A 25,464-nucleotide genomic window follows, 5' to 3' on the forward strand; every position below is an offset into this window, starting at 1 on the left:
AAGTGAATCACTGTTGTCAAGTGAATATGGTTTCCCCTGGTTTCTGACTTTGCTTGTCAGAAGATTGCAAAAGTGATCACGTGACCCCTGGACACTGCGACTGTCAGAAATGAAGCCGTTGCCAAGCCTCTGAATTTTGATCACATGATCATGGGGAGGAGGCCAAGGCCATAATTGTGAAAAATGGTCATAAGTCACTTTATTCAGTGCCACTGTAACCTTGAACGGTCACTAAATGAATTGGCGTAAGTCGAGGACTACCTGTACAAGATTTGAAAACTATTGTAATACATATGTTTGCTTTTCAGACCCTACAGGTCTCGGGTTACCTAAAGCTCAAAGACCCGTTTAACTTTGTGGTGATATGTGTAAGCTGCAGAAGCAAAACAGCCTTCATGTGTTAATCCAGCTCAGCTCCTACACTTCTGGGACATTGGTCACATTTATTTGTGTATAAAAAAGATCCATGCCACTTGGATGCTTGAGATAATAAGCAGGATTTTCCAACACCGAATGACAGATGCTGCCAAGAAGCAACCGTGACCTGGAGCTTTTGGAAAATCTCTCCTTTTGAAATCTTCAGATCTTGTTTTTGATCCACATTTTCTCTGCTACATTCAAGGATTCAGCTGCAAGAGAACAACTGTCAAGCCCCAGCAACGAAGACTAGGAATTCTGGATTAACAGGACCTATGTTTAGCTGATTCTCTTACAGTCAGGCAGCTGTATATCTAGGATGTGGCAATTTTGCATTTACTGGTAGTGGAAGCAGGCTTTGGGCGGGACACTGGTCCTTTACTAGTAATTAATGCCTGTATAAGTTCAGGATTCAGTAGTTGCCCTAGGACAAAGAAAAAAAATCTTCCCGTTTTTGTCTAAGTAATGTATAGGAATAAAAATGAAAGATACTTTTCCTACACTGAAATATATATTCACGTGCACATTAAAACTTGTAGTTGTCAATAAATGTTTTCACCCCAGTCAATGTCAATTTGAGTTGAAAACTGTTTAATATTGTTTTAATTGCCTCTCCTACCTTACCCCCTAAAATATGGCAGCCTTTTTTTGCTCCCTCTTAGTTGGAATAATGTACCAGTTCATCATTGCATGCATGTTGCTTAATAGAATTATACCTGTTTATTTAAACTGCTAAGTGGAAAAAGACTTCAGTTTTCACTTTCCTGGTTCTGTTTCATTCCTGGTTACTATTTTTTTTTATTGAAAAGTTTTACAATACATTTTATTTTTAACAAAACACAACCCCTCCCAACCCCTCCCAACCCCCTCCCATTCCTAGTTACTATTGAACCTAACTGGTGGACTAGATAGATTTGTTTCCTGATATAACAATTCAGTCCTGATTTCCTTTCGTTGGTGAAAGGATTATCTTTAGCCTTCCCATGACAGATATGAAAAATGGTCTCCCCCCCCCCCCTGAACAGATTACTGATCCCTTGGAGCAATGTTATAAAATGCTGAACCAGCCAAGGATTTTTCAAAGTGTGAAGCACTGGAAGTGACCTAAATTTCTTGTTCAATGCTCCTCTAAAACGTAGAATGTATATGCTCATTTGAAAATCGGATTCGCGTTCCCCAGTAAGCACATAATTGAGAAATACTTGAGTGTTTTCTTTTTCTTTATCAAATAAAGGAAAGGAAAAATAATTTCAGAATCTTCACAGTGCAAAGAAAAAGGCAGTGTTTGAAGAACCTGCAAAACCTCTTTTAAAAAAAAACAACAACAACCCATTTTCACTGAGTTTACTGTCGGTCATAGATCTTTCAATTATTATAGAATAAATTGTAGGAAGATGTGAAAGAAGTGATATAATAGGATGTTTGGTCTGTCTACAGTCTCTAAATGGAGACCTCTTTACGAAACATTTTGAGAAGTTCTAAGTATAAGCTGCCACTGTGTTTATGCAGGCCAATATTTTACTAGCTATATTCTGGTTTCAAAAAAGCTTTTGAAAAATTGTGCAAAATTATCTTAACTACATTCAGTTTAATAAAATGCAAGTTTTCCTGGGCTGCGCCTGGAGTTCTGTATCTGAGTTTTGCTCCCTTACGAAATACGTCTTTGTAATGTGCTTGTTTTTATTGCCTGCCTTTCAGATTGCTATGAAAGGAAATGACGTATGTGGTATGTCCCCAAACAGTTCCCTGCAATGTTGGTAAAGGTGGAAAAAAAGTGTTCACACAGGGCTGGATCTTTTCTTCTCTTTGAATCTGGATATTATGAGAATAATGCCTCCTTAAGTAACACCAGCTGCCTGCAATTAGTGCAGGTTCGCGTCCCACCAGGCTCAAGGTTGACTCAGCCTTCCATCCTTGCAAGGTAGGTAAAATGAGGACCCAGATTGTTGGGGGCAATTAAGCTGACTTTGTAATAATGCCGCTTGGGGGGTGTATGAAAGCCCTAATAAGCAGGCATATACATAGAATGAAGGCTACTGCTAAGCTTGTAAGCCGCCCTGAGTCTTCGGAGAAGGGCGGGATATAAATGGAATTTAAAAAATAAATAAATAAATAAATCCAGGGAAAAGAACTGCTGCCCTTCCTACCTGTGCAAGTTCATGCTTGAAATCATGGAGAATATATTTAGCATATTATAGTGTGTTATCACATATGTGCTTTTGGTGCATGGCATCCTGGCTCCAACACTGTGAGCTATAAACCTAGAAATCCTCTACACAACCCTGCAAACATGAGTGCTAACAGATCTGAGCTATCAGAATCCACACACAAACACACACACACACACAAACCCTCTGGAAAGCAGGAAAAAATGATGCAGCTGACAATTACGTTTTTGACGTCATTTAGTGGGCATCCAGAGTCCTGCAGCCCATGTGTAGCAGTGTTTTTCAGCTTCTGCCATTGAATATGGAATGAACAGCCACCTATATATCTTATATATCTGTGTGAAAGTTGGGGCGTAACTGTGCGCATGGCCTTTCCAAGAAGCAATGTGATATATCTGATATGTTCAAACTTAAAATCTTGGTTCTTTCATAATATGAAAGTGCTTGCATGATGAAAGTAGTCAAATGGAGTTTTGGTCTGTATTGAAAGAGAGTCTCTCACAACAGAAGTGCATTGAGAATTTGCTGTTTTTATTAGACTGTGTTCTTAGAAGGTATGGAGGTTAGAGAGACTGGGATCTTGGGACTAAAAGGAAGAAATACATCTCTGCAAAGATTGTAGTGAAGTAGCTGAATGCACTAAAGAACTACTCCACTGCCTTGCAGTCTTAGGCCAGGTCCCACTTGTAAGGAGTTTTCAGACCTAACCATCATTCGGATGCATTTTCCTTGCCCTGAAATCCTTTGTCCCATTTTCCTCCACTGTCAGAAAGAGAGTCGTTTGAGAAATTCCAGTCCATAAATTCTCTAAATGAGGGTCTCTAGTCTACATTTTGAGGAAGGGGAGGTAAACTGTACTTTTTATCCAGAGATGCCAAAAGTATTAATTCCATCTACATTAGAGGGCTCAGCTTATTTTAAGTAGAAACTGTGTGTAACCAGATGATTAGTAAGGATCCTAGAAAAGGCTCAGAGGGTGCACTGTGGATGCAATTTCTGTCTCTTAAAAGACAAAGACTTACAACAAATCTGCAGCCTTTAAGGTGCAATAGGAGACTCTTGGTTATGTGCCTGAGTTTTTTTTGCTAAAATCAAAATAAAAGCAATTTAAAACAACAAAATTAAGTGGGAAACCCTTAATGAATGTAGTACTTAATGTTCATCCAGTGTTAGAAATGACTTTAAATTGCTAAAAATAAACTAGATTGACTTTAATACTGTGACCCACAATGGGCCAATGTATAGCTTGTACTTTAAAAAAAAATCTTAATTTTGTTGCTTTTAAAATTTGTACAGTATATTCTGCATCAATATGATAATAATGAAAGTGAGGAATAGTCTTCACTTTTCTTTAGTACCATAATATACTAGAGATGCAAAACCCAAAGATTATCTTGGTCTGTTTTACTCATGCTCAAGTAACATGTTTGAAGCAGTATCAGAATTTACTAAAATGGTTTTTCAATACATGCTGGTTACACCCTATGGAAATTAAAGCTATCATTGAGTAAACTGAGATCGACATGCTTTTATAAAGTTATGCTTGAAAATATGTTAAGATTAAGAATTTTGATATTGATCTTTAGCAATATTAGGATGTAAATTGGCACCCTGTAAGGTGAATTCTATCTTAACCTTATTTTAGCTTTGAATAAAGGAAATTTGGATGTTTGGTTGTTTGACAGAAGAAAATGAATATGTCTGGATATTTCTGCAGCCTGCCTCCCCTCCCTAAATCCATTTTCATTTGTAGGGAGTCTATCCATTTATGTTTTTCCTCATGTATCTTATAATATCATTCTTTACACTGGAAACATTTGTCCGTTGATACCACCTCATCACAGGCTTTCCATGAGGATTCACCAAAAATTTCTCAAAGTTCCACTTAATGTCATGGATCTTGATAGGTGACCAGAAGAGTTTTGCAGGGTCACCAAAACTTTCCACAACCGGTGGACAGGAGTTCTATCAGAAAAAAAGTTTATATTTTGTTAGTGTTTCTAGAATTAGAATAGTAACTTTTTTTCATCTTTAATGGTCGTGGGATGGGTAGCATGGAGAGAGAGAAATTTAGGAAACTGGGAACAAAATCTATAAGAAAGCATACTTTATTCCAATGACATTTGAATTTTCTAAGAGCTTATAGTCCATGTCTATTATGAAGTTACCAATACAGGAGAATAATTGTAGCTCAGGGTTGAAATGAAGAGTCCTTGATGCTCTCTGAGCTTGGTTGTTTTCTTGCCGACATTTACCTAAACTAGGCATCATCATCAGAGATGTTACCTAGTTTGGGTAATGAAATGTCAGCAAGAAAACAACCAAACTCAGAGAGCACCAACAACCCCTTATGATGAAGTTATATATTCTATTCCAAGCTGATTTGCTGTTGTGTTGTAGAATGATCCTTAAAATCCAGTTATCTCTCACTTTCTAAGCAATTCTACCTTGGCTTTGGTTTGCATAAATCAGGGCTTTTCAACCTTTTCACCCATTGTACCACTTTTAGGATATGGCAACATCCGAGTATCACCAGTCGCCTAGCAAGGTGTCAAAAACTTGACACCCCCCCCCCAAAAAAAGGGAAAAAAGTGATGAAGTACAGGTAGTCCTCAACTTACAACAGTTCACTTCGTGACTTTTTGAAGTTACAATAGCGCTGAAAAAAGTGCCCCCCAAGCCACAGCCGAGCAAGACACCTGCCTGCCCGCCCGGTGGCGCTCTTCCTCCTGTCCGAGGTGTTCATTGTTGTGAGCATTTCTGTTGAGGATTGGCAGCGGGGGTGGGGTTGGCGCTTCTGGGCTCATGCACGAGCATCAGCACTGAGCTCCAGCTGGAGCCTGGCGCTGATCCTGGCGCTTCGGCTCAGCCCTGACAGCCCTGCAGCTGCAGCCATCTCTCGCTCAGGCTTGTGCGGTGCTGCCACCGGTTCAGCTCATTCCCCTCCCCTGCTACCACTTTTCTAGGATGGTCATGTACCACCTGCCAGGTGCCAATGTACCACAGGTGGAACCCGTACCACTGGTTGAAAAGCCCTGGCATAAATAACGTATATTTGGATTCTACCTTGATCTGTCATGAATAACATTTTCTGCTGCACTGAGGCTTCCAATTAACACAAGGGAGAAAAGTAATTTTTGCTGATTTTCTGCAGCTCTCCAATACCACAACACTCAGAAGATTTTCCATCGCTCCAAAGGAAAATTTTCAGAAGAAATAAATAGAAATATTGGGAAAATTCTGCCCCCCCACCACATGCCTGAAGGAACATTGCATAAGTAGGTGAAATTTTAAGATTGAGGCATTAGATGTTTGTCCTTAATATCCTCCAAATCTTATTTCCCATCATCTGTGAAACAGTGCAACCAATACAAACCTTCAGAAAGGTGTAAATTCTCTGTTCATTCTCCCCATTTACATCACCTTTTTGAAAGAGTTGGAAATTGGGGACAAAGCCTCCTCCTGGTCTGACATGTCTGGAACAAAAGAAGAAGTTTAATAGAACCTTTTGGAGAGAATCCAGCAAGAAACAGCCTGCTCTGTTCTGAGGACAATTTCTCACTGCCATATTAGACCTGATCATTTAGTACCTTTGCCACCAAGGGCCCTTGTATCTGGCTGTGCAGCTATTAATAATATGACTTTTTAAAAACCATGGCTTGGAGAAAAGTTCAAAGTGGCTTGGGTAAGACACACGCAGGGCCCATCCTTTCATGTCACAACAACTCACACTATTGGAATTGTTGGCAAACTGCTGAATGTAAATGATTTTTATTTTTATTTTATTTTTTGGGTAGGGAGGATGTCAAAGAAAAGTGGCATATTTGGCATAATGCGTCTAATCCATGGCCAGGTTGAGGAAAAATGCAATCTGTGAAAGTATTAGCTCACCATTCTACCAATTTCAGTCCAAGCATCCCCAAAACTACTCTAAATAAATTTGGCCCATGAGTATCAAATTCTCCTCTATTCTTGAACGAAGAAGTTCATTGGCTGTCCAATGTTCATTAAGATGCAGAAAGGATGAATGTAATGGCTGGTTCCAGACTGATAAAAGGATAGGTAAGGAGAGCATTGTATAATTATCCAGCTTCAGGCCAAGTTATTAGTGAAAATACTAAGTGGCTTTCTAGCGCACAGGAAAGTAGTTCAAAAGAAAACAGAAATTTCCACCTTAACTTTTGGGACACACTGGTTTTAGATGGGAACAAATTCATTTGCTAGAATCCTACTAGTAACTCCACCTTTTTCTTCTCAATACGTCTTGCGAAAGAGACTGAGAAGTGTGTTTGGAGAATAATTATTTCTGATTTAGGAACAGGCCAAAGAGCCTAACAACGGGAAAGGCTACCCAAATACAAGCCCATTAAAGAATGAATGATAAAGCTGCAGAAGGAGACAGCCACCTAGCTGTTGGGAAGTCTGAGAAAGCTAACATAATCTTATATGAGTAGCATAGCCAGGAAGGCATTCCTTGCATATACTTACTTTAATCCTTGAAGGATTTCAGAATTTTGTCCAGGTTCTTGTTTTCCAAATTGATTGCATGGGAAGCCTAGGATGACCAGTCGGTCAATTCCCAGTGAAGTTTGTAGTGCATTCAGTTCTGTTAGATAAGGCAATAGGATACTTCATCAATAGGCCTTTACTTTGAACATCCTACCAGGCAACGAACATTTTATTAAACATTGCTGAACATTCTGTAAGGCATTCCACATAACCACAATCTTTGCCTTCTCAATTTGAAACAGCTTTTTTTTTAATTGCAGCACAAGGCCTAGCAGCTCTTTTTTTCTCCTTGACCTGACAAATCTTCATGGTGTGCCTGCAAAGGGGAGGGCTAAAAATGGCAGTAAAGAGATGATCCGTCCCTTTCTTGTTCTTTCTCAAGGAAGAAAACTTTAAAAACAGTTATCTGACCATCTTAAGGAACAAACAACAAAACTTCCTGTTGAAGGTCAGGGGAATGGGCTGGTTCTGCACTACAATGGGCCAATGACTGTACTATGGAGAAAATCCACAACACCAATAAGGGTGATGAGATAGGAGTTCCTCTTGCTGAGAAATTACATATCTGCTGCTCCAGAGAAAACACCATGTTGAAAATAGCTTTGTAGCCTTTTCTTTGGAGCAAAACCTGAACCAGGAGAAAACTGACTTGGTTCCCAAGCCCTGGATTGAAGGAATGACAGGGGACACCACTGATCTGAGATCAGGACAACCTCCCTTGTGGCAGGGCATAAATGGGGACAAGTCATGACCTTTTAATATATAAGATATGCTCCTAAACTTAGATAGCTTAATACAGTAAAGCTTCATTGCCATGTTTTTCCTTCACAGTACTCCATGAAATGTAATTTTGTGGAGATCTTGAAAAGAGTCATCATTTATCTTACTATGTATCACAACTTAGTGGTGCCAGTAAAAGTACGTGGATATACCAAAGTAGTTACCAGAAGTCAAATTCAACTTGAGGAAGCCTTTATTCTAATTCTCAGCCTTCAATGACTGATCAAATCTGGATTATGGGATGGGATTATTAAATACTTTTGAGCATTTCCATTTCCATCTGGGTGCAGATACAAAGTTGCTGGAGTTTTGCCTAGAAGTCCAACACCTGCTTACTTTAGTAACAGATTGTGTTAGAGTGTGCTTCTCTTCCTAGCTCAGGGTCTTACCAAGATATTGTCCTGTGAGTCCTCAGTAAGTGGCCACATTTACAAAGAGGATATACTTCCCCGCATAATTCCGGAAGGGGATGTATTCACCAGTTAAAGAGAGAGCCCCGTAATCATGGGCTGATCCTTGAACTGAGTCATAGCAATCCACCTGGAAGACAGTACAAGACATAATAGTTCTACTTCCATGAGCTCTAATATGTGCTCCAGATTCCCACACCAACTCCAGTTCAATTCAGTATTTTGTAACCCAAGCTCCAGCCACTAAAATGGAATTGGCTGTTCAATTTCATCAGAAGCTTTCATTAGTAGGAAAAACATGAAATGTATTGAAGTAACACCTCACTATATGTTTAAAATAATACTTGCTAAGATCTTGTCCTTGCAACACAGTGAACGTGTAAAGGGCAATAAGCACAACCTAGAAGCAAATTAGTGGATATAAGGAACATTTCAACTTAAAGGATGAAGAAAGAGGCTACACCTCTGAACATCTCTCTTCCATGGAACTACTTCAAGAAGTGTGGAGGGTGGCAGAAATCTCTCCTGCACTAAGTCAGAGGTTTAGAATAACAGAATAACAGAGTTGGAAGGGACCTTGGAGGTCTTCTAGTCCAACCTCTTACTCAGGCAGGAAACCCTATACCAGGGGTAGGCAACCTCGGCTCTTTTATGACTCATGGACTTCAACTCCCAGAATTCCTGAGCCAGCCATGCTGAGGGAAAAGGAGAGGTTTCCAAGCTGAGTCAAATTAGCTACACCAGACAAATTTTTTGATCCTTTTTTTGTTTGCATGAATCATTCCTGAACAACAGAAATTAAGTATAACAGGAGTTACTTAAACAAGATCATATTTATCCCTCAGCTATACATGTAGGATCCATGGAAAGAAAAAAGAAAAAAAGAAAAGAAAAGAAAATCTTACATCAGCATTCCTCTACTAGAGGAAAGTGTTACATCATAACTCGCAACCATAATTCCCAGAAACCACTGTCATTATGGGAGCTGAGGTCCAATGTATTCACAGTGTGTCAAATTGAGGGCAAGCTGTTCTGTCTTTAATACAACTCAACCTTTGAAGCATAGCTGCCTGCTTCATATTAATTAGAGCTAAATGTAACTATAGGTTTGGAAGGCCAGTAGAAATAATAGGAGCAGAACTGTATATATATATTTTATCTTGCTTCCTTTCTCTTCACCAAAAACAGTGGCATTTTGTTCCCATTAAAACGTTTCCTTTGACATAGTGTACAGCAACCATGCACACAAATCCTTGTTCGGTTTCATGTACTTTTTTTGTTCTCCTTTTACCAAACTGGCAAATTGTGTAAAAATGGTCCAAAATGAATGACTAATTTGCAAATTGAGATACCAAAAAAGCTGGAACTGATACACTCTTATATTTTTCAACGTTGTAAAAAGCTGCTTGAAAAAGGTAAAAGGTGAAGCCTCTTCACCAGCTGTTTTGGCTGTTGGGAAGATATTAAAACTTCTGGGAGACTTCTACGAGGACTACATGTTCAACTTCAGAGGAATTTCATAGCTTAAAGAAATATATTAATAATATGAAAAAGCAGAGGTTATTTATATTAAAAAAATAAAAAAGTAATACATTTAATTCTTTATTTTAATTCCATTTATATCCCGCCCTTCTCCGAAGACTCAGGGCGGCTTACAAGCTTAGCATGCAGGACAAACAGCATATATGTTTAATTCAGTTTTAATAAATAAGGATTAATATTATAAGGTTGCTTAACATGCTAAGCTGGAATATTAATTTAAACTGTAGTCACTTATAGTGTACAATGCTTGGACCAATGTATGCAATATTCCATGTCACCTGGGCCTAACATCTGGCATGTCCAGAACTAGACTTTGTGACCTATTAAAAACTAGATTAAAAAGTCTGTTCTACACTTCTAAAATGGTATCCATTTGGGGGCCAATGTCATTGCAAATAGCAAGCTTCAGTTAAAGAATAACTTGACAACATTCACTGTCTCTTTACTCCGCCTTCGTAGCTTAACGACCAATGCACCAGTCGATAAATCACACAAATTAAGAAATTATAAATCTACACTGCTTCAAATCTCTTGTTCAGAATATTTTATTTCAGTTTTATTTAGTTTAGCAAACTTTTCCATTTGGGAGGGAGACTTTGGCATCTGTCACTGACTAGCAAACTGAACTACTGTAAGTTGCCAAATTTCAAAGTTTCCATTTCATACCTTGACCTAATTGTTTTTAAGAGAAAAAAAGGCACAGGTGAGATAGCATCAAGAAGTAAGATTTCCTATTTTACTCTAGCCAAGATGCCAACAAGAATCCTTGATGGAAGATAGAATTTCATTCCCACTGTGACACTATTTTTTTTCTCTCTCTCTCCCTCCCTCTCCCTCTCCCTCCCTCCCTCCCTTCCTCTCTTTCTTTTTCTTCAAACAATGTAAGGTAATACGGATTTTGCTTTGATTGGGGTAAAATAAAACATGTCTGGAGTGGTAAATTCCCAGGATTCTATGTGAACCCTTTCCTTCCCCCTGCAGATCAATGGAAATTTACAAATCAGACTCAGAAAAAATAATTTTAAAAATGTTAGCTAACCTAAGTATAAAAAAGTCTTTAAAAAATGCAACCACCCCCAACCTCGATCACATTTTTGTATAGACATCATAATTATTTTCCTTTGAGTTTCTGGTTTCTATTTTGTCTTTGAGTGTTTATTTGCAAACCTAGGAAATCTTAATTATGACCAGCATAGGTTTTCCTCAGTATGAACAGTGAGCCTATTACAAAGCCACATCCTACTTTTCCTATATATGGTGCTCAAGGTGTTAAAAATAGAGTTGGTAACTGCATTCTTCTTTAAATAGAGCACTCAGTATTCCAGAATATGCAAGTAGGCTAAAGTAGATTGTTCCTAAAACATTTAAGGAATCAGTAAATACTAGAAGATCCTACCTTGGCTCGATCTGGGATTGGTTGAGCATTCAAGCAGGATGTTGCTTCATCATGTTGATGAGATAACTGAAGTCCTGTCAAAATCTGATTCAGAACCAAAGTAATAAGGAAATTTTGTAGCAAATCATGTACATATCAAGAGCAATTATAATGCATTAGTATTTCCCGTGTGTGAGAAGGTCTATATTATTTAAATTACCTCTGAAGTCCATACCATCACAGTTCTAGACATGTTTACTCATTTTTTTTCCTGACTAATGGCTGTAAGAAATTGAAATTTATGATCAACAGATTAAATTGAGACTCAGTATTTACTCCTAGCTGAGCATAGGTTGAACTCTAACATACATTGCACAGCCTTCTTTGTACACTCAGGGGTAATGTCATTAATGTATATCATTAATCAACCACACAACTTTGGTACCACCCAGAGAGGCAGATTGGTAGAAATTTGGGAAAGTATTGTGCCAATACCCGGAAAATTGCAATTAGCCCCATAATTCTTTTTCTTCTCACTCTTCTTTATGAAATGGTACCTTGATTTAAAAAACAAAACAAAAAACCAAGTGACAAAAAAGGGAAACAAGTATAACGATACAGGCTCAAATTATCAGAAAAAGGAAACCATGTTATACAGGTAGCCCTTGACTTACAACAGCTCATTTAGTGACCTTTCAAAGTTAAAGTGGCATTGAAAAAAGTGACATATGACCATTTTTCATGCTTGCAACTGTTGCAGCATCCTCATGGTCACATGATCGGAATTCGGACATTTGACAATTGACTCATATTTATGACAGTTGCAGTGTCCCAGGGTCATGTGCACCTTTGCCACCTTCTTACAAGCTAAGTCAACGGGGAAGCCAGATTCACTTAACCACCATGTTATTAACCTAACAACTGTAGTGTTTCACTTAACAACTGTGGCGGGGAAGGTTGTCAAATGTTTAGCTTAGCAACAGAAATTGTGGTCGTAAGTCAAGGACTATCTGTATATGTAAGGCTGTGTGATAGATTTGGAAAGGTTTCCATTTATATTCCAGAGAAGTAGTAATCATGTTTTCAGCCCAATCCTAAGTACCAGAAGCAAATGAAAACATTCCTGAAGACCTGGCTCTTTGAGCTTTCCAGCCCAGGCTGAGAGTTTTTAATTGGGGTTTTTTTTTCAGCGATTAAATTTAATCTTTTTAATTGTTTTTAATTTTTGTATCAATGTTTTAAGTACCCTGTAAACCGCCCTGAGTCCTTTGGGAAAGGGCGGTATATAAATTCAATAAAATAAAAATAAAATAAATAAAAATATTCAGAAAAAGTATGCTGTAACGAACATGTCATCCTTGAAGGTGCCACACAACTTTTGAGATTTTAATTCTGTTCTCACGTAAATTTTACTACTTAGAAGTGGAGCCAGGATCTTACCAAAGAATGATTAAATACATTTTTATGTATTCTGAGAATGCAATATTTTACCTGCCAGCTTATGTACTCTGAGAATATAATATTTCACCTCCCAGAAGGCTGGCTGAGGAATTCTGGGAGTTGAAGTCTGCACATATTAAAGTTACTGAGTTTGAGAAACACTAGTTTAAATGATAGGTTGGTCATTAAACGTCCTCTGTCAGCACTGGCGTTTTCACTGCTCTTCTGACCTCAGCACAGCAGCAATGTTTGCCAGAGTTTGCCTGTGCAAATAGGCAGTTCTTGGTGTAAACAAATCCCTTACGGAAGATCTCGTCCACTGTGCTAAATACGGGTAGCCACGTAGAAGAGATGTTTCACCATATTTGTTTTACTAATTGCAAGCACGCTCCTGGAACAGTTTTCTTTCTCCTCTTTGCCGGGTTACTATCTCCCTCTGTAGTTCCAAGTTCCTTTCTTATTTCCAGGGTTTCCCTTTCTCTGCTTGAACAGGGAAGGGCAAAGCCATCATCCTTAATACCATGTTGAATTGTACTTTTGAAAGAAAAATAACTTCATTTATTTCCCTGCAGGTTAGAGAGCTAGCCTTTCATATCACACAAAAGTGTATTTGCAACCCAGGTTTACCTGGTGCCCTGCCCAGCAGCATCAGCAGAGCCCTAATCCTAGATTAAATTTACAAGATTGCATAAGGACCTGGAGCTTATGGAGCAAAGGAACTGGATAAGGCTGTCGGCAGGCCCAGAGGAAGAGAGAGAGGCTTTTGGAGGAGTTGGTGGGGGCGGCAGCGTGCTCCAGGGGCGAAAAGAAGCAAGGCCTCTTTAAGGAAAAGGTGGAAGAGTCAGGATCAGAAAAAGGAAAGAAGGCGAGGTCAGAATAGAAGCAAATTTGAGGGCTAATCCACATGGAGCCCCATTTCCACCTGTCCTGTGTGCCATTGTTCACTCCCTAGAGACTAAAATGGACAATGTGAAATTTGAGCGGGATACAAACAAGAAGTATATATCAGAGGTGGTGACCCTTTGAGAGCTGTATGCAACGAAATTTCATTTTGATGTATGCCGATTGGTGTACATTCAAAGTGACAATAAAGTTATCATTATTGTATTTAATCAGGCTGGAGTATGTGCACATATCTCCCTTCTTGTTGAATCAAGCTTGCTGAGGTCGCAAATTGCTTTGATTGTAGCCAGCAGATAAAATCTCAGGGGGTGAAAGGACTGTACACTAAACTATCGCTAGGCAAACACCCTCATTACCTTTCACTGGTTATTTTTTTTAATCCCATTTATATCCCGCCCTTCTCCGAAGACTCAGGGCGGTTTACAATCTAAACCACAAATCAATGTGCTTAGCAATAGCCTTCATTCTATGTATATGCCTGCTTATTAGGGCTTCCCCCCCCCAAGCGGCATTTTTTACAGTCAGCTTCTTGCCCCCAACAATCTCGGTCCTCATTTTACCGACCTCGGAAGGATGGAAGGCTGAGTCAACCTTGAGCCTGGTGGGACTCGAACCTGCACTAATTGCAGGCAGCTGGTGTTACTTAAGGAGGCATTAGCCCACTGCTCCACCAAGGCTCTGGTTCATGCTGGGAGAAATACCTTCTTTATCCTTTGATGTAGTCTGACAGTAGAGGTTCAAGCATGGGTGTTATTGTAATAAATAAATGCCAACCCCCAATACGCTTTGTTACAATATACAATACAATAACAATAAACTCGGCTGAAGATGTTACCTAGCCTGGTAACAAAACATTCAGAAACCAACCCACAAGCTCGGAGAACGAACCTTCACCCTCATCTTACATCCCAGCTACAGATATTCGCCACTGTTACAGACAATAACAATGCTCAAATAAAATAACGCCAGTTGACTAAACTAAATTGGGATTCATTTCAGTCATTCTCTTTCTAATCGTGTGACTCTGGAGGAGTGGATTTGGCCCTCATTTAACCAGTTCGGATTGACTGCTAGCAGCTACAGAGTCCTAAGATGTCTGCATCATTACTCTATCTATCGCAAATACTCTAAGCCTAAGGCCTCTGAGTCTGCAGGCAAACACTGTCTGATGTAGAATCAGAAAGCATCACCTGTCTGGTCTGATGACAGCCTTCTTCCACACAGTTCAGGCACCTCCCTCCTTGAAAGAGTGCTACAGTGTCTTACCTCCTGTGGTTCCTGTCCCAGGTTGGGCTGAAATAAACCAGCCAAGAGCAAGGAGAGGATCCAGGCTCCTTTCAGTCTGCCCTTCATGGTTGGAGAGCAAGAGGGACAGGGCTCCTGCACCCCTGCCTGGCCTCGCTTCCACAAAAATCTGTGTTGCTGCTTGCTGTAGATGCTCTTTGTGTTTCTCTCCCTTTCTCTCTGTGTCAACACATTACCACCTTCCAGCTCAACAGCTAGTATAAAAAGGATGAAGCTAAGTACTGGTAGCCAATCATAAAGCAGCAGGGACGAGGGCTGGCCCTTTTGATATTAACCATGTGGTTTCTGGCTTCAGCATTCCTCAAAGTCTGAAGGGACAAATGCTGTCACCTGAATATGCACCATTGAACTGGAACTGTTATTGAGGAGAATTATACAGAGCTCCATGAGTAATATATTTATTCTCACACTTCTTTTATTAAAAATCAGGTGTGTATTTAGATACACCATCTGTGTCCAGTATTCCCTAGTGAGGCTTGGCTGCAGCGATGGGAAGTGTAGTCCAAAATGTCTAAAAAAGATTAAGTTTGGGGAAGGAAGGGACTTTGTTTAGAGCCAATGAGATGTAATAGATATCGGAGCTGTTCGGAGGAAACCTGGGTAAAAGTCTCCTTCAGTGTGGAAGTTCACTTGATGACTTTGGGCTATTCTTTTCATCCCAACCTGCCTCTCAGGATTGTTGTTATAAAGGAATTTGGTGCATGAATGCTATATTTGTTGCCTTGAGGCAGGAAATAATTCTAAAAAAACAAAAAAAGAACTAGATCAAGTCATAGCATTTACATCTAAATTGCCATTTCAAGAGGCATATTCCACAAAAAACGATCCTTAGAAATCCTTTACGCATGACTAATAGATTTCCTATCAAATTCCACAATAGTCCAGGACAACACTGTAAATTCTAGCCAATTCAAACTTATCGTTGGAATTGAACTGTAATTAAAGTACTCAGAAAGATGCTCATCTTACAATGTAGTGATCAGGACCGCCACAGGTCTTTTTTCTGTTATACAATTAAGGAACCATAGAATTGGAAGAGATCATTGAGTCCAACCTCTCAGGAATCCAAATTACAAGAAATGCTCATCATCTTACTTGTTTTTTTTTTAACTCTAAAATTCCAATAGAATGTCCCTTCCTGTATCTTAAAACTATTGTTTTCTGTCCTGTTCTCTGGAACGAAAGAGAACCGGTTTTGACCTATTTTTGAGTGACATTTCGTCAGATCTAACAATCTTGGAGACATTGGCTCACTGGAAACCTTTGGAGGAACACAAAAATAGGCCAGGATGATTTATCATGCTATTCATACTGTAGATGCAGAAGTAAAACAAACACCTGTTTGTCACATACACTCAAAGTTTGGGATGAAGGTTTAACCTTCATCCCTCCTTGTGATCTTGCTTAATATCCCTACCTCTTTTCTGCTTTTATCAGTATGGAATAAATTATCTTAATAAACATTGTGATGGAGAGAAGGGTATAATTTAATTTATCACTTTCTCAGTTTTGAACATAATTTTTCACATTTATCCAATAGATTAGAAGAAAAACTATTTATCTGTTTCTCATGAACAGGACTTAACAGTGACAATAGAACAAATCCTGGAAAAAAATGCAGTGGAGATTTCCAGGGAAGCAATGAACTGAAGACGATACCACTGAGAGCAGAGCTGATGACCACTGTGGAATAAAGAGCCAGTGAATGGACTGGCTTCTGGGAATTCTTCTCTGGACAAGAGAGATTCAGGAAAACAAAAACCTGATAAGATGGAACTTTGAAGGTTGTACACTAGTGGGAACAGTCAGAAATAAAGATTACAAGTAAAGGAAAAGAGACCCACTACTACAGAATAAGCCACAATATAATTTAAGGATATACAGTATGGGAACCATGCATTCAGATATTACTCTTAAGATTGTTTGCTTTCATAAAACTGGATATAAAAGAAGTTATAGAAGAGAAACACATTTTACTGGAGAAGACTGAGGCTGATTTAAATATGAATTTAAAAATGACAGGTTACAAGAATAATCTAGATAAATAAGATACATTAGATATATAAATGAAATGAAAAAGAGCCTTGGTGGAGCAGTGGGCTAATGCCGCCTTAAGTAACACCAGCTGCCTGCAATTAGTGCAGGTTCGAGTCCCACCAGGCTCAAGGTTGACTCAGCCTTCCAAATGAGGACCCAGATTGTTGGGGGCAATATGCTGACTTTGTAATAAAGCCGCTTGGGGGGGCGGGACGAAAGCCCTAATAAGCAGGCATATACATAGAATGAAGGCTATTGCTAAGCACATTGATTTGTACTTCTTAGATTGTAAGCCGTCCTGAGTCTTTGGAGAAGGGCGGGATATAAATAGGATTAAAAAAAAATTGGCTGATAGTTTTTAAAATTAAAAGGAATATATGAATAAGCCAGAAGAGTGACTGGGATAGCTTTCTTATTGTGGATTTACAAAAGAGATATCTCAAAGCTTTGAAGGGAATTTTGGGAAGAGATGAAGAAAAAAAAAGAAAAGAAATCAAAAGCTGTTATTTTTACAACAATTAAGTGAATTGTTCTATTAAGTACTAAAATGCTTTAGCAGAAGCCGAAGCTAATGAAATGAATACTCTTCTTTCCCAAATTCCCTACTTGATAAACCTGATCTACTTCCCCTGCCCCCACTCTCCCAAAATTGGCAGGACTTAAGATTAACATATGATTGTACTCAAAGAAAGGAATAACCTTCCACAAAGCTTATCACTGATCAGGAAAACATTTACAGTTCTTGATGGAAGACCCTGGGGGGGGTGAAGAACATGTTCTCTGTAGTCATTTAAATATTTGCAGGTAATGCTTGTAAGTGGATGGATTTATTTACTGTAGATATATTCTAATAAACCAACTTGTGTGCCAAGGACTTTTCTGTGTTTCAGTGATGAAAAAGACCAAGCTTGATTTTTTTCATGTCATCTTTCTTAATTATTTTATTTCCAGGATTACTTTTCTTGAATTTAAAATAAGAATTTTGATTATGTCCATGCATATATTTATACAATGTTCTAGTCTGGGAAGGATTTAGAAGAAAATGTATCACTCCCTATCTGCCATTGTCATTGGCACAACATTTAATACAACTAAAAAAAAAACCCACTAAAAATTTAGTTAACTTTGAATTAACTAAAATTGTAGAATAACTGGAAGAGTTCATAGAATTTTGTTCTGTGGGTGTCAGAATCCATTTTTATCTCATTTCTAACTCCCTCTCTGTGCAAAACCCAAATCTCACCCCCTTACTGGTTTCTGCCATTCCCAAGGAGGGAAAGAGAAGACAGGGTTGTTAATTGCCCATCTCTGTCCCTTAGATGCAAGGTTTGTTTATTCAGCCTGGAGGCCATCACAAAAGACCAGGGAAGAAACCCTCTGAACTATGAAGGACAAAGGGGGGGGGGAATTCTGGTTTGTATCTCCGAATAGAATGTGAAGGGGAGGAAGTAATAATGTTGCAAATGTACTGGTGGTTCTCTTTTCCCAGGGTTTTGACACCTGAAACTTGACTGATCCGGGACTGACCAAATGGACTGAGGGGTGGTGTTTTTACTCGGGGACACTTTAAAAGTATCGATCTGTGAGACAGTTTCCAGATCCTGTCTATCCTATCCACTGTCATCTATGTTTTAATAAAAGTTCCTGCTTGGACAAACTTGTCTCCAAGAGTTTTTCTTTCCTAAAATGTGGATTGGAGTGGGTTCTGATAGTGGGATTGTTTTCCAGACATTCCTATAATTTAAATCCATTATTCTGCCTCTGATTCAAAATATGTTTTTAGCATTGTTTGTAGCATTGTTTCAAGTAGTTTGGGGGACTAGTATCCTATTCCCCTTGGTCTTTATTCTCAAAGCTAAACATTCTCTGTTCAATTTTTCTTTGTTGAACTTCTATTCATGTTCTTTGCCCTTCTCTGAACCCTTCCATTTATCTGAAACCACAGAAAAAAAATTAGTCTCTCTTAGCAACCATGAATTCTAGCAAAAATGACAGGCTGATGAACGCTCCAGGCATGCTAAAAAACAGCAAGCGTCAACTTGCAGGCAGAGCAAATGAGCAGAAAGTAATTAACTCTGTTCCTATGTATTGCCTTTAATATGCAGAGACACCTACTTGTAGTGGGCAGTTCTGCTAGCCTGATCAACTTTACCATAATTAAATATTGTGAAAGAATAGTCCTTAATATAGGACTATAGCAATTTCCTATAATTTCAGTGATATTTTCTTCATGTGTGCAAATGGCTATGTTTGCATGAGACACTAAGCACAGACTAGCCACCATGTTCTACCCCAACATGTTGTCCAAACCCAGCCAATGTAATTAGGTAATAACAAAATAACAGTTTGAAGACACCTTGGAGACCTTCTAGTTCAACCCCCTGCTCAAACAGGAGACCCTATACCATTTCTGACAAGTAGCTGTACAGTCTCTTCTTGAAAGCCTACAGTGTTGGAGCACCCACAACTTCTGAAGGCAAGTTATCCCACTGGTTGATTGTTCTTAGTGTCAGGAAATCTTTCCTTACTTCTAGGTTGCTTCTCTTCTTGATTAGTTTCTTGTTTTGCCTTCTGATGCTTTGGAAAATAGGTTGATCCCTTCTTTTTTTATGGCACTGTCTTCTTTTTACACTGTGGTGACCAAACTTGAATGCAGTATTCCAAGTGTCGTCTTACCAAGGCATTATAAAGCAGTAGTATCATTTCTTGTGATCTTGATTCTGTCCCTCCATTAAAGCAGCCTAGGATTGCATTGGATATTTTGGCAGCTGCAGCACATTATTGGCTCATATTTAAGTGACTGTCAACTAAGACTCCAAGATCCCTCTCACAATTACCTGTACATTTGGTTTTTCTTGCTCAGGTGTTTTCTACATTTTCTACATTGAGTTTCATTTTGTTAGATAGGGTCCAGTGCAGTCATGGGATTCAGCCGGTTTGCACCAGTTCGGCAGAACCAGTAGCTAATTTTTTGTTGCCTAGGCCCAGAATGGACTTCCGGAAGCGACATCCACACAGAGAACCGGTTGTTCACATATTTGAAACCCACCACTGGTCCAGTGTTCAAGTCTATCTGGTTCACTACATTGAGATCTATCTGGCTCAGTACATTGTTAGAATTTACTTAGTGAGTAAATCAGGTTTAGATCAAATCATCCCAACACTGTTTCTATTTTTATACTACTGGATCACAATTTCCACATAACCGCAAATACATTTGAGATAGAAGAATCTAGAATTAGAGAGGTTGTAGTCATGCCTTATGGATGAGCCGGGACTGATTATCCAAAGTTCAGGAGTTAAAGAAAATTAAATTGGCAGCAAAATCCAAAGCAATAGGCCAGAAGCTCCACAATGGCATGGGTGTGTTAAGAAAGATTGAGATTTTTTTATCAATTACATTCTAAACCATAATCAATTTTTCTTTTCTTTTTTTGGTTTAAGATGTGGTGATGGTGGTTTGTAAGCCAGGGTTTATAACTTATACAAACCCAGCCATTTAAAAATTGTTCATGGCCTAGTACAATGGGCAAATCAGGTCATGAGATGAATTGAAAGCTTTATAAATTTTAAATCTTCTGTGAAGTGTATGAAGGTACTTGCTAGTGATGTGTTGACAGAGACAGAGATAAGCCTTAAGTTCTAGCTTGTTAATAAGATTATACAGTGAATTAATATTATCAGATTAGCTTTCGTACTCAGTATGAATTAAGTATCCTCTGGCAATATAACGAGGAAGCTGAAACTGGTGCTCCAGATCACTGATAAGTTTGATCTAAGTCTTTTTGCAACCTGTGATTGTTGGGTGTTTTTTTTTTGAGATATTAACGCTGAATACAATGAACAAATTGTCTCTAGTTATATCACTTGTTATCAAGGAGAAAGTTCCATCCTTTGTATGTTTTCAGTGCTATAAAAACGTAGAAATTTTATCTTAATAATTCAATATACCTGGCTAGGTTCCACTAATGCCCTGAAATCAATCCCCACTCCCCTTTTTTATTTGAAAACAAACATCAGGAATAAATCTTTTAGTGATATAAAAATAATGATTTCTCTAATCCAAATACAATGCTCTTTTCTATGGCTATAAAAAGGTAAAGGTTCCCCCGCACATGCGTGCTAGTCGTTTTCCAACTCTAGGGGCCAGTGCTCATCTCCGTTTCAAAGCCGAAGAGCCAGCGCTTGTCCGAGGACATCTCCGTGGTCATGTGGCATGACTAGATGCCAAAGGCAGACAGAACGCTGTTACCTTCCCGCCGTAGTGGTCCCTATTTATCTACTTGCATTTTTACGTGCTTTCGAACTGCTAGGTTGGCAGAAGCTGGGACAAGTAACAGGCGCTCACTCTGTTATGTGGCACTTGGGATTCGACCCGCCAAACTGCCAACCATCTGATCGACAAGCCCAGCGTCCTAACCCACTGAGCCACCGCGTCCCTTCTATGGCTATGCTCACATGTTATTGGATGCTTTAATTCTTCATTGCACTTCCCTACAAAATATAATGATGTGGAAAAAGATGATATACTGGATATAAAATTGAAACCAGTTGTTTTGATATCTGAAAAGAACATAGAAATATCAAATCAGAGTAATGATTTGCACAACTCTCCTCTACTGGATTTACAAAAGAGATCGTTAAAATTTTGTAGGGTTTGTTTAAAAGAGACAAAGAGAAGATTTTTTAAAAAATCAAATTTGAGAATATTATTTGAAGGGATTAAAAGCCAAGATTGTTAAAGTATAGGGAAGGAATATTGCATTGGCTTATTTGATGAAGATTAAAATGGATATATAGTTATTTCTGATAGACTTTACTAGACTTTTGCTGACTAGGAACAAATGATGAGGTTTTATGTTTCTGTTTACAGTCAAGAGAAGAGGTATGGAAAAAGCAACCATTTTAAAGAGACGGTAATAAACTATCAAAATGTTTTTCATTTGTAAAGATGAAGGGAAAATTACTTCTTTATATTTTTCTTCTTTTCTTTTTCTTCTGTTTTTCTATCTCTTTTTTCTTTTCTACATTTTCAGTTTCTTTTTGTATTTCTGGTAGTTTGTATTAATTTCTATTTTTTGAATAGAAATATTCAATAAAATTATCTTTAAAAAGTGAAAGCAGTATCAATTTGCATATTGTTTTTGAGCATTTTTTAAATACCCTCAATGTGCCAAATACATAAGAGATAGAAGTTTTATTTTGCGGTGGATCATTCATCTCATCCTTCCAAACTGCTATGTTCAGGTAGAAAACAACACACCCAAATTCAAACCCAACTATTATTTTTGAAAACATTAAGACCGCTGACAACAGCTACAGTTCTTTCAAAACTATATGAGATCTATTGCATCAAATGGTGTAACTAATACACAAAATGCATGCTGGTGACTGTTCCATTTCCTTTCCCCATCACACACCTGTGTATTTATTTATTTATCTATTCATTCATTTATTCATTCAATTTCTATAGCCACCCATCTCAATCAATGACTCTGGACTGTGTATAATTCTCATATAAGTTTAATGTATATTTAATGTATATAATTAATTTACATAATATATGTTTTGCCTCCCTTTCTGTCACTCAAAATTCCATAGACATGGAACATACTAAGTTTACATTGGGACCTACCAGTTAAGGAATGTACATTGCACCTGATGTGATGTTTTTTGAACTATGCATTATAATTCTATGACTAGTAAGACTTTTCCCTTATTCTTCTTGTTACCACCCTGCTTGATAGTAGCCACCCCTTTTCCTAGGACAAGGATAAAGTGACATAATACAGATGTTGACCATGGGTTAAGAAGAAGAGGTAGCCTAGGATTCAACCACAGCTGATAATGAGGTTTGCTGAAGGCTGCATGAAATTGTTTGTGGGCAACTGCAAATTAATTTATGCCACAGCAGACACCAAAGGAAATACCCAAAAGCTGTGTGTTAAATGCCTTTGAAGCATGATTTCTGTTCACCCCACCAAGGATCCAAGATTCTCCAGCAGAGCCAAATTATATATATTTTAAAAATAAACCAGATTGTGCAAAGAGGCTATCTGACTGAAAAAATGAAAGAGGACAGCACAGAACTGCTTCTCTGAGTCTAGCATAACCAGCCATCGACATGTAATAAATGCTTTGTAATGTATTGGGTTTTTGTCTTACTAAAGAGTATCACGTGGGGTTAATCGCTGGAAGGTTGTTTAAGCAGGGAAGCTGGCTAAGGCTCCCAGCTCCTCAGACAACCCGTCTCCTGCGCCGCCATTGGCTGCCTCTAGGGCAGCAATAGGTTGCTTTAAACCTATTGGCCGCCACCTAGAGGCCAGGGTATAGATAGCTGCATTCACAGCCCTGTTTCTCAGTTCAGTTCCAGTAAGCAAATAAAGAATGATTCTTGCTGAACTCACTCGCCTCATCTCTTCAATCAAGCAACGAACCCAGTATATATAACATGCTTTGTGGCTGAAAAAAAAAAGATAGAATGGCAAATGCTTCATGCAATGTAAAATGAACAGAGTTTGCATGTATTCCCTCCTACTCACAGCAACTGGAAACCACGTCTGGAGCATGTTATCAAAAGGAACAGAAGACTTTCTAAAGGCCTGACAGACAGGTAAGGGCCTGCTAAAGAGACAGAACGAGATAGCAAAATGATCAGATGACTTACTGTTCTAAGACTGACTGTCCCAACAGCCGGTGAACTGTTAGCACAACCTTTCCAGCTTTTCATTTGGCCTTTTAAACGGTTGGAAAGCTACATTAAATTGAGGTAAACAAAAATCCATTCCACTTTAATAATCAACCACTAATCTTCCCTCACAAGCCAACAATACCTTTCAGTCCTATTTATTTGCCTGCTGTCCTGAACCGGGAGGTGTGCAGCCTGAAGGCCCAGAATGACATGGCCTTCACCTTGATTTATAATACTCTGTGGTAATAAGGCCTCTGTTTTCCCCAAGGTTTACTACAAGAAAAGGTTCCTGGTTTTTTTTTCCTACCTTGTTCTAAGCTTTCTTTATTGTTGCTCAATCCAAAAGTTTTGTTTTTCAGTCGAACACCTCTCCAGATGTCTGCACTTCATGCTATAAAAAGCCCTGTGTGAGGAATTCCATTGTGATCACTTTCTTTGGGACTTATCTGAAGTCAGTTAAGGGGTTGCAGATCACTGAAAATGGGTAACGGACTGGATAAAGACAATGAACTGACAGATTCCCTTAGCGCCTTAATAAAATACACTTGACTTTAACAGTTTGTTTGGTGACTGTTCAAAGTTACAATGCACTGAAAAAAGTGACTTATGACCATTTTTCACAGTTACAACCTTTGTAGCATCCTCATGATTATGTGATCAAAATTCAGATGCCTGGCAACTGGTCCATATTTATGACAGTTGCCCTGTCCCACGGTCATGGGATCACCTTTTCTGAACTTCTGACAAGCAAAGTCAACCGGGAAGACAGATTCACTTAACCAGGTTACTAACTAATCAACCGCAGCGATTCATTTAGCAACTGTGGCAAGAAAGGTCATAAAATGGAGCAAAACCAGCTTAGCAAATGTCTCACTTAACAACAGAAATATTGGGCTCAATTGTGGCAGTAAGTCGAGAACTACTTGCATATGCCAGAACCTGCACCCCCACTCATGAATGTTACATCTATATTTTATTCAGTTTTAGGTAGCATTATCGGCTGACATCACCTGTGTTTTAATTGGTTACCAGTTGTCTTCCGGGTGAGATTCAAGGTACTGGTAATGGTGTTCAAGGCCCTACATGGCATGGGTACGGAGTACCTTAGGGAGCACCTGCTGCCGGCATCAACTTCCCTCTGCCCTGTGCGCTCCCACAGAGAGGGCCTCCTCAGGGTGCCACCGGTCAGAGAATGCTGTCTGGTGGCCCCCAGGGGGAGGGCTTTCTCTGTGGGCGCCCTGGAGCTATGGAATCGGTTGCCGGTTGAGCTCCGAATGGCGCCCGACCTTCGCTCCTTCTGTCGCGATCTGAAGACACATTTATTTGAACAAGCCGGCTTGGCCTGATGGGGGATGGGTTGGGTTTTTATTGTCATTTTTAATATATGTATTTACTGTTTTTAGCTTGGGCATATGTTTAATTCTTTTTAACTTTTGTATTTTTGTATTTTTTATATGTCTGCCCTGTTCACCGCCCTGAGTCCTTCGGGAGAAGGGCGGTATACAAATAAAATTATTATTATTATTATTATTATTATTATTATTATTATTATTATTATTATTATTATTATTATTATTATTATTATTATTATTATTAATATGACTCCAGATCCATTTCTGCAGATTGCAGATGCCTATGTTCTGGAAATGGCAAGAAGAGAAAGAACGGATAGAAGGGAAAAACCAGTAATTAAAAGTTGCAAGAGCAGATGAGATCCCCACTCCTACTCCATGTAGGACATTTGAAGGTTGTTTACCTAGTTAATAATATAATGGATGGGTGGGAAACAGAACCTACTAACGATATACCAAAACTGAAATGCTGACAAAGAATTTTACAGTTCATACTTTAAGAAATGACACCAACAATGTGTTTCAGCTAAACTCC

At 38.7% G+C, this 25,464-nt stretch overlaps 2 protein-coding genes across 10 annotated transcripts in view; one reads left to right on the forward strand and one right to left on the reverse strand.

Moving 5' to 3' along the window:
* TNIP1 (TNFAIP3 interacting protein 1) overlaps positions 1-16,912 on the forward strand; it is a 96,904-nt gene extending 79,992 nt beyond the window's left edge. For 4 of the 9 annotated variants that reach the window (XR_014491023.1, XM_083351296.1, XM_083351297.1 and 1 more), the window contains exon 18: positions 309-912. Coding sequence is in view for 8 of the 9 variants with exons in the window: in XM_083351296.1 (XP_083207422.1) it covers positions 309-352 (44 nt within the window). In the remaining variant the exon portion in view is untranslated. Of the gene's footprint in view, positions 1-308; positions 913-16,427 lie in introns of those variants that run through there. The other 5 variants (XM_083351295.1, XM_083351293.1, XM_083351294.1 and 2 more) reach the window with 3 other exon arrangements.
* Positions 3,096-15,029, reverse strand: GPX3 (glutathione peroxidase 3). Its single transcript, XM_083351300.1, has 6 exons — positions 14,811-15,029; positions 11,223-11,306; positions 8,264-8,414; positions 7,074-7,191; positions 5,962-6,061; positions 3,096-4,550 (listed from the first exon to the last, which is right to left on the reverse strand). The coding sequence occupies exons 1-6, from the start codon at positions 14,895-14,897 to the stop codon at positions 4,344-4,346; spliced, it is 747 nt and encodes a 248-aa protein (XP_083207426.1). The 5' UTR covers positions 14,898-15,029; the 3' UTR covers positions 3,096-4,343.
* Positions 16,913-25,464: the final 8,552 nt, after the last annotated feature.

Source organism: Vipera ursinii, assembly GCF_947247035.1.
Source record: "Vipera ursinii genome assembly, chromosome: 2".
Taxonomy (NCBI): Eukaryota; Metazoa; Chordata; class Lepidosauria; order Squamata; family Viperidae; genus Vipera; species Vipera ursinii.